The following is a 13,285-nucleotide window of genomic DNA, read 5'->3' on the forward strand; positions in this document are numbered from 1 at the left end:
CGCTGATTTAGCTGCCAAGTTGAGTGAACAAATGGGACATGAACCTCCAAACAAAGAATTGTTTGGGAGGAAAGGGTAGACTAAGAAAGAAAGTGGGTGAATGTAACAAAAGTCACACACACTATTCAAGCCACCTTATCAGCTTCAGGAACACATGAGCATGCATGTGAATTATGCATTGACAAAACAATAACTTATGTGATAAAGGCAAAAGAAATATATAAGAATAGGGTAGTGTGGAAGTAAATGTTGAGTAGAGTAAGTTTACTTTCGTAGCCTTAAGGGCATGAACCTTTATCTATTATTATCATAGGCATCACACAACCATATTCAATCAGTCCACCATGTTCACATTTACCCTCCTCCAAGTCCATTGGTGGAAAAGTGGTGAGACCTCCTTTTCCTTGAAAGGAAGTCTGTACTGTGCATTTAATTCAGATTTGGCTGAGACGACTACTCTCCTGACACAGCAAGCAACCATATAGTGGAGGGCATTAAAAAAGCCACGCCATGGTGACCAGCAATTAGATGATGGTTTATTGGATAAAAAATTGCTTTTCAAAGTTTTGTGCGAATATTTTTACTACTCCATATCCCCATGCAATCCAACAGACACTGCTCTGTTTACGCGACCAAATACTTCAGAATTTTCCTCAGATGCATGGACATTCATGGGCAGATAATAAATCTATAAAAATACTACCTTGATCAAAAAGTTCCCGGAATAACCACCGTGTGGCGCTCCCATCGTTCCGATTTGAGTTCTGTTTTTTTTGTTAAATTGGTACATCTGTTGTTGATATTCCCTTTTCCGGGTAATACTACCTAATCTTCTAATCCGGAAAATACTACCTTGATAGTTTTAAGTCTTGAGGGTCACCCAAATACAATACCAATTAAGATACAGATATCACTTTGCTTGCAGTTTCGGAGCCCATCATAAAAGTAAATGAATTTTTAATTGCTAATATTCAGGAAGTACGTACAAGTAAACTCGATTGTCCACGTGCTGATGGATGCATGATGAAGCGCAGGTAATCAAAAACCATGGATACGAAAAATATTTGGAAAATAAGGTCATGAATTAAAGGGATATATATATATATATATATATATGGAAACTCACCTTTTTCATCACATTTTATTAATTCGAGTTATTTAGCAATGGAAAGTACATTTCTGCCATCTTTCATCCATTTTTGTGATCGGGTGAAATTATAGTTACAAGAGCACAGAATTATCATCAAGTGAATGGCGGAGCGTATTTTCCTCAAAAAGCTAAACCAATCACCTCCCCAGGAGAAACAAATGACGCAAAGGATGAATTTTTAGAAAAAGGATCGCTGATGTAGATTCATATTCTTGATAAGATACCAATTAAAATAGTACAGAGTAGATAGTTATTGAGTTGTTACATAGTGAAGCTGTCTTTGCTCGATTCATTAAAAAAATATATGGAATTATCTGGGATAATGAATGAATATGAGGGAAACAATAATGGGAAAGAACAAATGTTACAAAAATGTTTAAATTAACACATTTACTCCAGTGACATCTTTTGATTTTGTGAAATTTAAAAATAAGAAAGCTGAAAGCTACTTCAAATTCGAATTTTTTCAGAAAGGATATCAAAGTTTCAAAACATTTAACTAACTTTATGATTGTATTTTTACCTAAATTGAGGTGCTGGGAAGAGAGAGAGATAATAATAAAAGCACATGGATACTGGAGAATTACTGTATTCAATAACAGTGAAAACACCTTATTGCAGATTAGATATCACATTGACATCTGTTGGTTCTAAAATAATCAATATAATAGCCACTCTAGCTTGTAAGTCAAATGGTAATACATAAAAGTCAGATTTCCTCTAATAGCCTCCTCATACACTTCCCTAAAAAAAACACAATCTCCAAAATTCCAGGTTCTACTGATCAATCTAGAGATTTATTTTCAGGCAATCTCACCCCTGGTTTTCCCCCAGATTTCAAATCCTCGGATGTCCTAATATTGTTATCACCTTAATCTAATAAATGGAGCACTGAATGATAAATCTGAAATCTTTCCTCTGAACAACAAAAAACGTATTTTTTTAAATTGAAAACTGAAAATTGCAGCAGTGGGAAAATGTAAGAGAAAACTTGGAATCCCGGGAGGTAGCCCCCATGATGTCACAGTGACCAAACTGCTCGATGGTGCTGAAAAGCTTAGGCTACTGACTATGTAAACCACAACTTAACTCAAACAGGGTGTGTCCAACAAGCATAATTTTTTTAAAATTTAACATGGTTAACTGCTCTTCAGAAAATAATTATTCCGAAATGATTTTGGAGAAAACTATTTTAACCAACATAGAGAATTTCGAAATTCATCAATAATTTTTATGATTTATGAAATAAGCATGGAATTTTTATTTCTCTGAAACTATAAGGACCAAAGAACATTTTTTTTTGCACGTGAACAGCACTTTCCTTCAATTGCTAGAATGTAATTCCAACATATATTTAATACTGAGCAAAAACTTAGTTTCTTGCAAGAAAATTTTCATAGTTTTGTTCAGTCTACTATTTTTCAATATTTAAAGAGCAGTTAAATATTTTTAGCAATCCTCATATCTGCTTGGTTAGTCTTAAAGACACTTGTACTTTTGTCTTGGACCTGAAACACTAGCTGTTACTGAAACATCATCAAAAGTTTGAAAAAAGCAAAAGATAACATTTTTAGAGAATCAAATCTCAAAAACTGCATTTCTTTATTTTGAAAATTTGGTCAAACGAGGACTTAATATTTTATCATTGTTTCCAACCATTTTATCACAGGAAAGATAACCGAGGTAGCTTCCCATTGCCTTCCTCAATAGTGTTCTTAATGTGACACCATCACTCAAATGGCTGCTCCACTGGGGTCAGATGCCTTTGAATCTGCCTCCCTGAGGAACAGATGCTGTGCAAACTGCCTTCGCTCTGGCTACTAACCTTCGACCTATCTGGCATGGGTGATCCTACCAGGAGCAATTATCATTGCTCCCATTGGCACAGTTTTAGGGAGAGGGGCTAAGTGAGTAAGTTCATGGCGGAAATAATAAAACCAAAAAGGTGGATAAAGGGAATATTGAAGGGCACATGGATCTTGAAGGTTGTAAAGAAGGGAGATGGTTGGGTAGGCAGGGAAGAGGAAGGAAGAAAACATTAGTGCAAGCAGAAATTATGAAGAAATTAATTAAGAAAAAATGTAGAGCAAACAATAGAATTTTCTTCAGATATGTACACAACAGTCTCTAAGTACCATTCAAACCCTACCTCATTAAGTAGAAGAAATTGTATTCAATATTTCCTGAATGTATTTAAAGAGACTGGTAAAACCAGATAATCATATTTTTGCCTGAAATCATCCCTAGGTTTTTTCAAAAAATTATTAACTTTTCCAGTTTTTGCCAATTGAAGAATGACACAAATTTTAAAAATTAATGCACATACACCACCATCTTCCATTCATTTATGGCGGGAATTCCTTCATTCAACTAGAGCTCACTTTCTACAGCATTCCGGTGACATAACTATGAGGATGACTAATTTCGACGGCTACAAAAACTAACAAAATTATTAAACTGGGACTGAGTGTAACGATATCAGACATCAAGGACCCCTGCAGTGACAAGTGTACAAACAAAATACACACTGCCACTTCCGCAAAGCTTTCATTCTGAAGAAAATGCAAACTCAGGGAACAGTGAAAAAAAGAAATTCATAAATGAGGCGGCTTAGGAGACTAAGCTATAAAAAAGTGACTTTAAGCAATCAACCTGAAAAAAGACTTGCTGCAGCACTTGTGAACTGATCCTTCACAAAATTACATTGTTCCTTGGATTGATAGCAACATGAACCTATATCATAATAAATGAGTAAATTTTTTAAATTGATTGTTCAATATGAATGATAATCAGAAAATGCTATACGTCTATGTCAATGAACATCTATATATATATATATATTCTTTCTTTCTTCTGAGAGAGAATAATCATCCTGGGCAGATTCCCAATCCCAGTTCTCCCTTCAACTATCTCATCACATTCATGAATTTTAAAAATATCAGATTCATCAACACAAGGCTTAATATCTATAAATTCTGATTGCTCATCACTTACGATACACTCCAATAAAATTGATAGGTGCACATTTGACGTGGCAATCGAAACACGATTCCACTCTTTCAGTTTGTCCACAAATTATTCTAGGGCATGAGAGGCATGCATTGGGGGAGTGGCAGCAAAGGGAGAGGAGAGTGATGCATTTCTACATTCTCCATACCCTCTCGCAGCATGTTGGCTTAGCCACTGGTGCTTCCTCACCATACCCTTGGAATCAATGATCTTTTAGTCGGATACCAGTGAAAGAGGAGGATAGAAATAACTCTTCTTTGCAACCAACAACTCATTGCATCTCCCAACAGATAACTCAAATGTTCAAGCAAGATAATTAAAAATATGATGCAAATTTATTGGTTAAGGTTAATAGTTTAGACTGGTCTAGATTTATTTAGGAAATACAAGAGTTATCATTACCAATTTTTTTCATTTCCTCACCGCTAACTTATTTTGATTCCAGTCCAAAAATTTATTTTACAGATAATTCTTTCCTCTTTCTTAATACCCCAGAAATCAAGTAAAAAAAAGCTTTGTTTTCCTTGGCAGGAGCAGCATTTTCTCTGATCCATGAATGGAACTCATAATTCCTTTCATTAAACAGCACATTAAATCATAAAAAAACGAGTGAATGCTTGTCAGATGTGTAAACTACGAGTGGTCATCAGTTCACATTCACCAAGTGGAATAAAAATGAAAGCAAAAGAGTCAGGGCCTCACTCACTTATGTCAACCCTTTGCTGTAGGTCAAGGCCTTGTGCACTACGTGAGACTAGCTTGGTGAGAGTGGTGGCGGCGAGGAGCTGAGCATAGCACGAGTCTCCCCTCTCAAGCAGCAGTTGGCACTTTGAAAGTGTGTCTGGGGAATTCTGGAACCGCACAAGGGCCTTCTCGGCTTCTATTTGCTGAAGTCGGTCTTGGGACTCATATAGCTGTTTACATAGCAGCTCCAGCTGCCGCAACTCCTATGAGTAATTCAGTTCAAAAATGCAAAATGAAAAACATGGAAAGAAAATTCCAACATGGAAGATCCCTTACAGTAAAGGAAACTTCGAACACACATCACATCCAGAAAATATGAACACTTTACAAAACTTAAATACAATAACAACCAGCTGGATTAGTCTGGTACAAAATGTATTTACTCAATGACCCATGCTCACTGGTTCGGGTCTCACCAGTGGCAAAGGTGTCACATCAACTCTGATGGTTCTACCTCTGGCTAATAAGTGACAATTCAGAGGTGACTTTTGCTGGGGCCTCACAAGTCAGCAGATATTTACAGATAAAAAAATTGAATGATATTTGCAGTTTTACAAGAACTTCAGCCGCCCTGTACGTACTTCTTCTTCAAAGGCAGAGAGCAATGGTTTACTCTGTTTAACCAGAGATGCTTGTAAATTTCATAATTAATGTACAGTCAAAGGAAGCGATCTGGCAGTTTGTTCTCTCTGAACAAAATCTGCCTGATGGGTCTTGATGAAGGGCAAAACAGGAAGGTGGAAATAGAAACTTGTGCTACATCCAAATCGTAACATGTTCTAGTTGATGTAAATCATGCTGGGTATAAGGCAAAGGATTGCATGTTTATATTTTCCAAATTTGGAATAATGCTGTAAATATATGAAATCACAATGTGTGATTCATTCATCAGTAAACTTTTTTGTTTGCCTTTTTTTCTGATACTCAGAATAAGCACACATTATCATTTAATTTTAATAAAAAGAAATAAAAGTAACCGAGTTCATAATATAAAATCAATACATAACACAACACTGACTGGGAGATGAATCTCCACAGTATTTTGATACATTTACCATTTAATTTAGGAAGCCTTAGAGCATGTTTAAAACTGAATATATACTTTTTGTCCTCTAAAAATATCCTGTGTCTTTCAGTGGTATGAGGTTCTAGGACCCTTATGTCACTGCGGCCCATAGCCATGCATATTGAGCGGGCAGAACCAACAGAGTAATGCTTTCCCAGCCTTTCCTAACTGTTTCCCAAAAAGGGGATGCCATGGGCTCAGAAACTCTATGGCTTGAGATAAGATATAAAAAATAATAAAGAGATGAGGGAATACTTTATTTCTATAAAATATGACAAATGAAATAAATTTAGCAAGATCTACCAAATAAAATTGGGAAGGTCAAGGGCAACAGAATTCATGGCACTAATTAACCTTTCTAAATTCAAACAATCAACACAAAATGCCACACACATTTGTTACAAACCAAGTTTGCTTTCACGACAGAGAATCAGCATCAAAACATGATTCTATAGCAATGAGAATTTATTTTTATTCTTTGCTTTGCAATTGAAGAATAAGAAAATGCTAACCGTAAATATATTTAAATATTAAAATATATAATTACACATTTCAGAGGCATTTGAAACCTTAAAAACAAATACAGCGATTGGCCAACACTGTCTAAATGAATAGGAACCAATTCAAGAGCCAAAAAAGTACTTCACAAAAGCAAGTACCACTATCCCGACATAAAAGTCTAACACTTAGAATACTGCGAAGGACTGATTTCAGCAGGTACATCAGTTACAAAGGCGATGCCACTGAAGAGGGCAAATGCCCGAAAATATTTTTGAACAGGTCGATTATTAGTTCAAAAATGAAAAAAACAATTTAGGACGCTAAACTCGCTAATAATTGCAACTTTTGGTGCTACATAATTCAAATCGGGGATAACATTAACACAAAAGAAAATCAAGCTATGACAAACCGTCACTACACGAACCTCAGTTTAAAAATTTAACCAAAACGTGAAAACAGTAAGGAAATAAAACTATTTAGGTTCTGCGTATACTTTCAGGGAAACATGACATGCACACGCCTACATATACGAACGTAAAAATCAATTCAAGTTTTACCAAACGACGACTTCAGTAAATTTTTCATCATACCATTGCATCTGATGCTACACGTGATTTTCAGCAAATTCCTCTGTATCACACATCCCCAACACAAATCACAGTGGGGCAACAAAACATGTAGAACTTCAAGAAAATGGAGCGCCGACTTTCATTTGATGGCGACTTGTTTTTTTCCGAATGATGAAAACAAAAACCTTTTTCCCAGCAAATGATATTTTTACATCACAAGATTAAATTTCAACTGCGTGTAAGCAGATAAACATTATGATGTAATCGAACTACAAAAATTACATTCCAACATTGTCACACACTACAATTGTTCGGCCGGTAACTATCTCCAGTCACGTGAAATCGTAAATAACCTGGTAAGCGTTGCGAAGATAAGATCCCTCAGAGCTATTCGAGAGGTAAATAGCTATTTCAAAAGAATTATTTTGCTCTAACATTAAAACATAAAAATGTGAACCATGAAACGCCAGCACTTTCGATACGATGCTTTACCTAATGTTGACACAAAATGCCGAAAACCATTGCACTTTTAGTGAAATTAATAGCGAAAGAGCTAACTAAAGTACGCGTTTGAATATTTAACCCTGCAATAAGGTCTAAAGGCCGTTTGTTTGGCCACTCACCTGTTCTTCCGCCATTTTTGTAACCTCACATTTGAACCGATGGTAGTGACATCTAAAACGCCAAATCGCTAGTTGGTGTTCGAAAATAATAAATAAATTAGGTCTGAAACTGAATCAAGTAATTCTTTCGACAGTTTTAAATAGAAAGGTGGAGGTAGATTGAATACAATATTATTTTGTTTCCTCTAGCGTAATTCCTCTGGCATATGATATTTCTACAATAAAAATTGCGTATCGTTTTAAGCGTTTTCAGACAGCAATCGTCTGGCAAATGTTTCAATAGGTGAAATTTTGGTAACTTAAAATTTGTCAAAAATTAATAACTTTGTGTACAGCGGGTGACCACAACGGAATGCAACTAACTTACTACCACAAATTTCTCCAAAACCCTATGGATTAATGCGTGGTATGCCGTGAATATATTCCCACTTAATGTCTGGATTGTTTTTACCATTGACAAATGGGTAGTGTTTCAAAGGCGGAATACGATTTCTGTAATTAAGCTTTACGCGCCACCTTTGAACCATACCACTTTATGCTAACGCAAGATGGCGATCTTTGTAATGATTATAAGGTGATTGATCGTTATGAGATTGTTTGCTCATTAGGATATTAAACTGTATCTACGAAATTATTACCTACCAATGGTGTGGAAACTTAGCGGGTAGAACGCATTGCTGAAGAACGGATTCCCGAGGATGTCCTTTGCTGCTTTTGGTCACCCCAACGTATTTATATAAAGTGATTTCATGACCAAATCATTGTAGACACTTCTCTTCTTTGTCCCATTTAGCAAGTCGCTAAATACTGTTTCACCCTACATTTCAATAAACTAATATCAACACCAAATACATTACGGTCCCGTTGACTATAATCTTAACGAGTTTGAAGGGCTTGTATATTCTGATTGCCGCTAAAGCTAAGCTGCTGGGAGCAATAATAATTGCTTCTGATAGGGTGATCAAAGTCATTTTAATGAAAGGGTAGGAGCCCTACTCAAAAGTATGCTCGTTTATTGCTCGGTGAGTTGGCTGGAGTGGCTTACTTCCAGTAAGGCAGCCTTTGAGATATGAACACTTGAGAGGGAACAGTAAATCATCAATTATTTATTCCAAGACTTCGGATGGACACTATAATGGCAATGAGTCCTAGATTCAGGATTCAATTGGTTATGTGACGTGCCCAGCAACAGGAGAGAGACATGGCTTCCCCGGTCGACTTCACACGAAACCCTTGCAAAGTGAATTTGACAGCAGCAGAAAGGAAGACCCAGAAGAGGGTCGAATCAGTTCGAATAACAGGTGAAATTTTATGACAAAGTGGAAGGCATGGAAATTATAAAGCATGAAGCTAAAAATAAATATTTTAAGGCTGTGCGAGATGAGATGGATGGGAAGCAGGGATTACTGCAGCGATTAATATTGAGTAATATACAGCCGATGTAAGGAGAGCCAATGATGGGTAGCTATAGTATTGAACGCAAGGTAAAAAGAGCCTTATAAAAATATGGAGCAGATGTGTTGGAATATTATTAGTAGAAGTAAAAGCTGAATCAGCCAACGTGGTCATTTTCCAGGTCTACGTGCCACCAATCTATCATAATCTTTATTCATCCAGCCATATGGATGTTGTCAAACAGGAAAATGATATAATTAGATGATGAGTGAGTAAAGAATGGACAGCAGTACATTTAATATACAATAGTGTCAAAGTCCAGCACAAAACACTCATTGATAGTGTACAGTGGGTTTGGTGCACAACCATTTTTCAATCACATTTTGGAACCTTATCCTGCTTATTGAGTAGGCGACCTTGCTTGGCAGCTTGTTGAATACTTCTATTCACAAGTTGTCAGATAGATATTAGGACTCAGACAGCCTACACTGATTTATATCAAGATTGTGTTGATCTTGACTCATGAGAGTGGACTGGGAGGAAGGAATTGATAGTGTGTACAATCAATTAGAGGAAATAACTGTGGGTGTTCCCAGAAGGAAACATTTGATAGTGAAGGGGGATGGGAAGGCAACAGTTGGCAAAATGAGAGATGGGAGTCAAATAGGGGGCTACAGTTGAGGCAGAAGAAATGAATACTGGGAGAAAATGGAAGTTCTACAAGAAAGAGGGTTGAATCAAAGAAAACATTTGGTGTAAAGACCATTATACATGTCGGTATATGTGGAAAATGCCCATGCATTCAGAGAGATATCAGTTAGACTGTATCGTGATTAGACACAGATTTAGGAGCAGTGTAATTAATTCACAGTTTCCGAGGAATAGAAGCGGATTCAGATCAAAATTTTGTACTGATAGTGTTACATGAGATGCAAGAGGATAATACACGGAAGAAGTTAGGAGAGATTAGTAGATGCATTAACTGGGTTGATACGAAAGGAGTATATGCATACAAGTATGGGAAACTATGAGCGAGGTTGTTGGTAGTATCATATAATGGAGTTGAACAATTAGTTTTCTCGCCATGATAAAACATTTTATTCAATTTAATGCAGGTACTCTGAAGCCATAAAACGGGATTTTTTGGAAAAGGATCTTATGACCTATGGAATCAACAGCTTTAGAATAATCACAGAAGAATAGATGGTGCCTATTGATAACTCGTTCCGGTTAATCACAAAAAATATTTTAGTAAAAAAATAAAATATTGCTGGGGCTCTAGATATTCCTTAAAGGAATCCATGCTGGGATATCAAATTACATAAATTTTAGATGCTGACAGCTGATCAATACAATAAGTGTGACATCAAAAAACTAATCCCCAAAGTAACACTACTAGCTTTGTAACAGTTTACACATTTTGGTTTTAAAAGTGTTGGGTCAAATTATAGATTTAATTGATTTTGGAAGGGCAGGGTAGTATATATATATTGAAGGGAGAGGAAGGATTTTGAGATGCACCAATAATGGTTTAACTGAACATCTAATGGATACCCCAAAAGTGGATTTGTTTCTGTAATTAGAATGCTCTCGAGGTAGCCCTTGAGTTACACCAGCAGACTATCCCATGTGAGAGTAGAGGGTGAATATTGACCAAGTCAATCATTTCATAAGATTATCAAATAAAATATCCATCTCTTTCATGCAAATAGTAATATTCACTCTTATTCAACTAGAAATCATAACAACATCCACGCAAGTTATAATAAATCACCAATTACATTTATAGCCCAAAGGCAATAGGTGTAAGAATTTATAACAAATTATCACTGGCATTGGAAATGAGTGATAAATTATGCAATTTCAAATTGAAACTCTGGGAACTCCCTTCTAATAAAGTGCTAATATTCAATGAATGAATTTTTGAATGACAAGCAGTTTATATTGCATTGTGTTTTTATTACATACTTAAATGCATATTCTTTTTTAAGTATGTTCATTGTGTCCAAATGTACCCATATCCTGTAGTTTTCTTTGCATTTGACCACTCATACACCTACATAATGTGTATGGTCAGTGGACAATAAAATATTATTATCATAATATATTTGTATGTTCCTCTAAATCAGTAAATCATTCCCCCTATAGTATCTTGTATACCCATCCCCATACTGAAATCAAACTCATCATCCCTAAATAAATCATTGTCCTCCTCTTGTTGAGGATCTTGAGTGCCACCTTAGCTGCAAGCAAAATCAAACATTGCTCATAAGTCCTGTTACACAACTGCCTTTCCCTCCTTCGGACGGGGAACTACCATTGATCAAATGAAATATTCTGGGCACAATCCTCCCTAATCAACATCACAAGTAAGCCCATAAAAATTCTTGTCCACTTTTTCCTACACCAATAAACAGTTCCATGGGAATGTAACCTATCCCCACAGTCACGTTAAGATTTTAATTCTAGTCAATATCCTTTCCAAGTTATAATTTAGTATGCCTGGTCACAAGTTATTCCCACCAACGTCATATTCTCCTTCGGTCTATACTTGCTGGCCAAATATCTTCACCACAACCACATGGGATATATCAATCACATGAGTAAAATGGCCCCTTTATTTTAACTTTCCACGACTTAATGAAGTTAGATTCCCTATTTGGGATGTTGAATTTGACCTTGATACTTCGTAGGGCTCCTTGCCTCATGAGAGCCAATTGAGTCCTTAGAAGCATCAGCCACCATTTACAACAAGATATTCCTGGTACATTAATCATCTTTGCCAAATCAAAGAGATTGAAGTCAAATAAGTATCAAAAAACTAACTTTTACCTTGTCTCCATTGTACGAAAATTTCTCGCAGAGAAAGAGTACAGTCAATTTTAAAAATGAAATGCAATGGTGGTTGGAAAAGGTGGATTTTATTTTCATTGTATGTATTGAAATAAAATTTCAGAGGCATCCAGACAAGTTGTAATAATTTTAATTCCAGCCGTAAATGAACCACTGTAATAAATAAATACATTTAATAGGCATGAATCTGAAATCTAGGAGGAACGTTAGGCTAAAAGCCTTGGCAGTTCATTAACTTGTAATAATTGAAACCCCTGACACCTCAACCATAACACTAAGAAGCTGAACTTATTCTGTATACAGCGAAGGGCTGAACCTCTCCACATAACAGGTAAAAATGACATTTAAAATGAAAATAAATTAATTGCTGTTGTTGCATGAAACACTCAGTAATATGACCAGTAAGAAAATCTTCCAAAATAATCCAATGTACAGCATATAAAAAATTTGTAAAGAAATTCATCTTAGTTTCTCTCCACTCATTCTCATAGAGGGAAGAATATTCTTCATTGGACTGATTTGCTTGTTGGAACGTTCACAGGCAACAAGACATCACTTGCACACTAGATGTACCCCAACTAAAATGTATCATGAAATTGGATGAAAATTTTAATTATAACTGACATGTTGAAATATGTGGATGACTATTCAATTTTAACAAAGACCCACTTTCAAAACTTAGGGTCATTTATGTAAGCTTTAAAGAGTTATTCTTAAGACCACCCCAGCGAAGTGGCTAGTTACCAGCTGAGGTCAAGTGTTATCACAAAAGAATACCAGCCTCAGGTTTACATTTTGGAATTCTCACATGGGCAACTCACATTAAAGAAATATACCTCCACAAAATAATTCACACTTAGTCAAAATGTTCAACAATGAGATCAAAGGTTAGGCAGAAGCATTACATAGACATGGTCACCATCACTGCCAAGGCCACAGAGTAGCAAACTTTACTGAATGGATGGGTTGGAAACGAACACCTAGGGAAGGGCTTCAGGTGACCATGGTGATTCCACATCATTACCAGCATTACTTAATAAAAACTGGGAATTTCCAAACTGTGCCACTTTTCCATTGACAGTAACTGCTCAGGACTAAAATAATTACAAGAGATTAATGCTTTGACATATGTGTATAAATATAGAAAAGAAACTTTCAACACTGGATTTTAAGTAGGATGATGTTACAAGTTTATCATAATTTAAACAATAATAGAATCAAGAGAAATACATTCATCAATGTTACTCGTTAATTTCAGGTTGCCATTCAAAAGTCCTGTGCATAAAAATATTCATATTCGTCAAGCAATGGAAGCGGAGAAGCAAAGACGAGCTATTTGAGGCGATTCTGAATTATTCACATAATGAATGCTTCA

General features: G+C 35.9%; 1 protein-coding gene across 3 annotated transcripts in view; it reads right to left on the reverse strand.

Moving 5' to 3' along the window:
- Ranbp16 (Ran-binding protein 16) overlaps positions 1-7,810 on the reverse strand; it is a 55,627-nt gene extending 47,817 nt beyond the window's left edge. The window contains exons 1-2 of one of the 3 annotated variants that reach the window (XM_071591643.1): positions 7,663-7,810; positions 4,866-5,106 (exon numbers count right to left, since the gene is read on the reverse strand). In XM_071591643.1, the coding sequence (XP_071447744.1) occupies positions 4,866-5,106; positions 7,663-7,677 (256 nt within the window). In that variant the 5' untranslated portion in view covers positions 7,678-7,810. Of the gene's footprint in view, positions 1-4,865; positions 5,107-7,060; positions 7,168-7,662 lie in introns of those variants that run through there. The other 2 variants (XM_071591646.1, XM_071591644.1) reach the window with 2 other exon arrangements.
- Between the last annotated feature and the right edge of the window lie 5,475 nt (positions 7,811-13,285).

This window comes from Hetaerina americana, unplaced genomic scaffold, assembly GCF_022747635.1.
Source record: "Hetaerina americana unplaced genomic scaffold, ioHetAmer1.1.p SCAF_5, whole genome shotgun sequence".
Taxonomy (NCBI): Eukaryota; Metazoa; Arthropoda; class Insecta; order Odonata; family Calopterygidae; genus Hetaerina; species Hetaerina americana.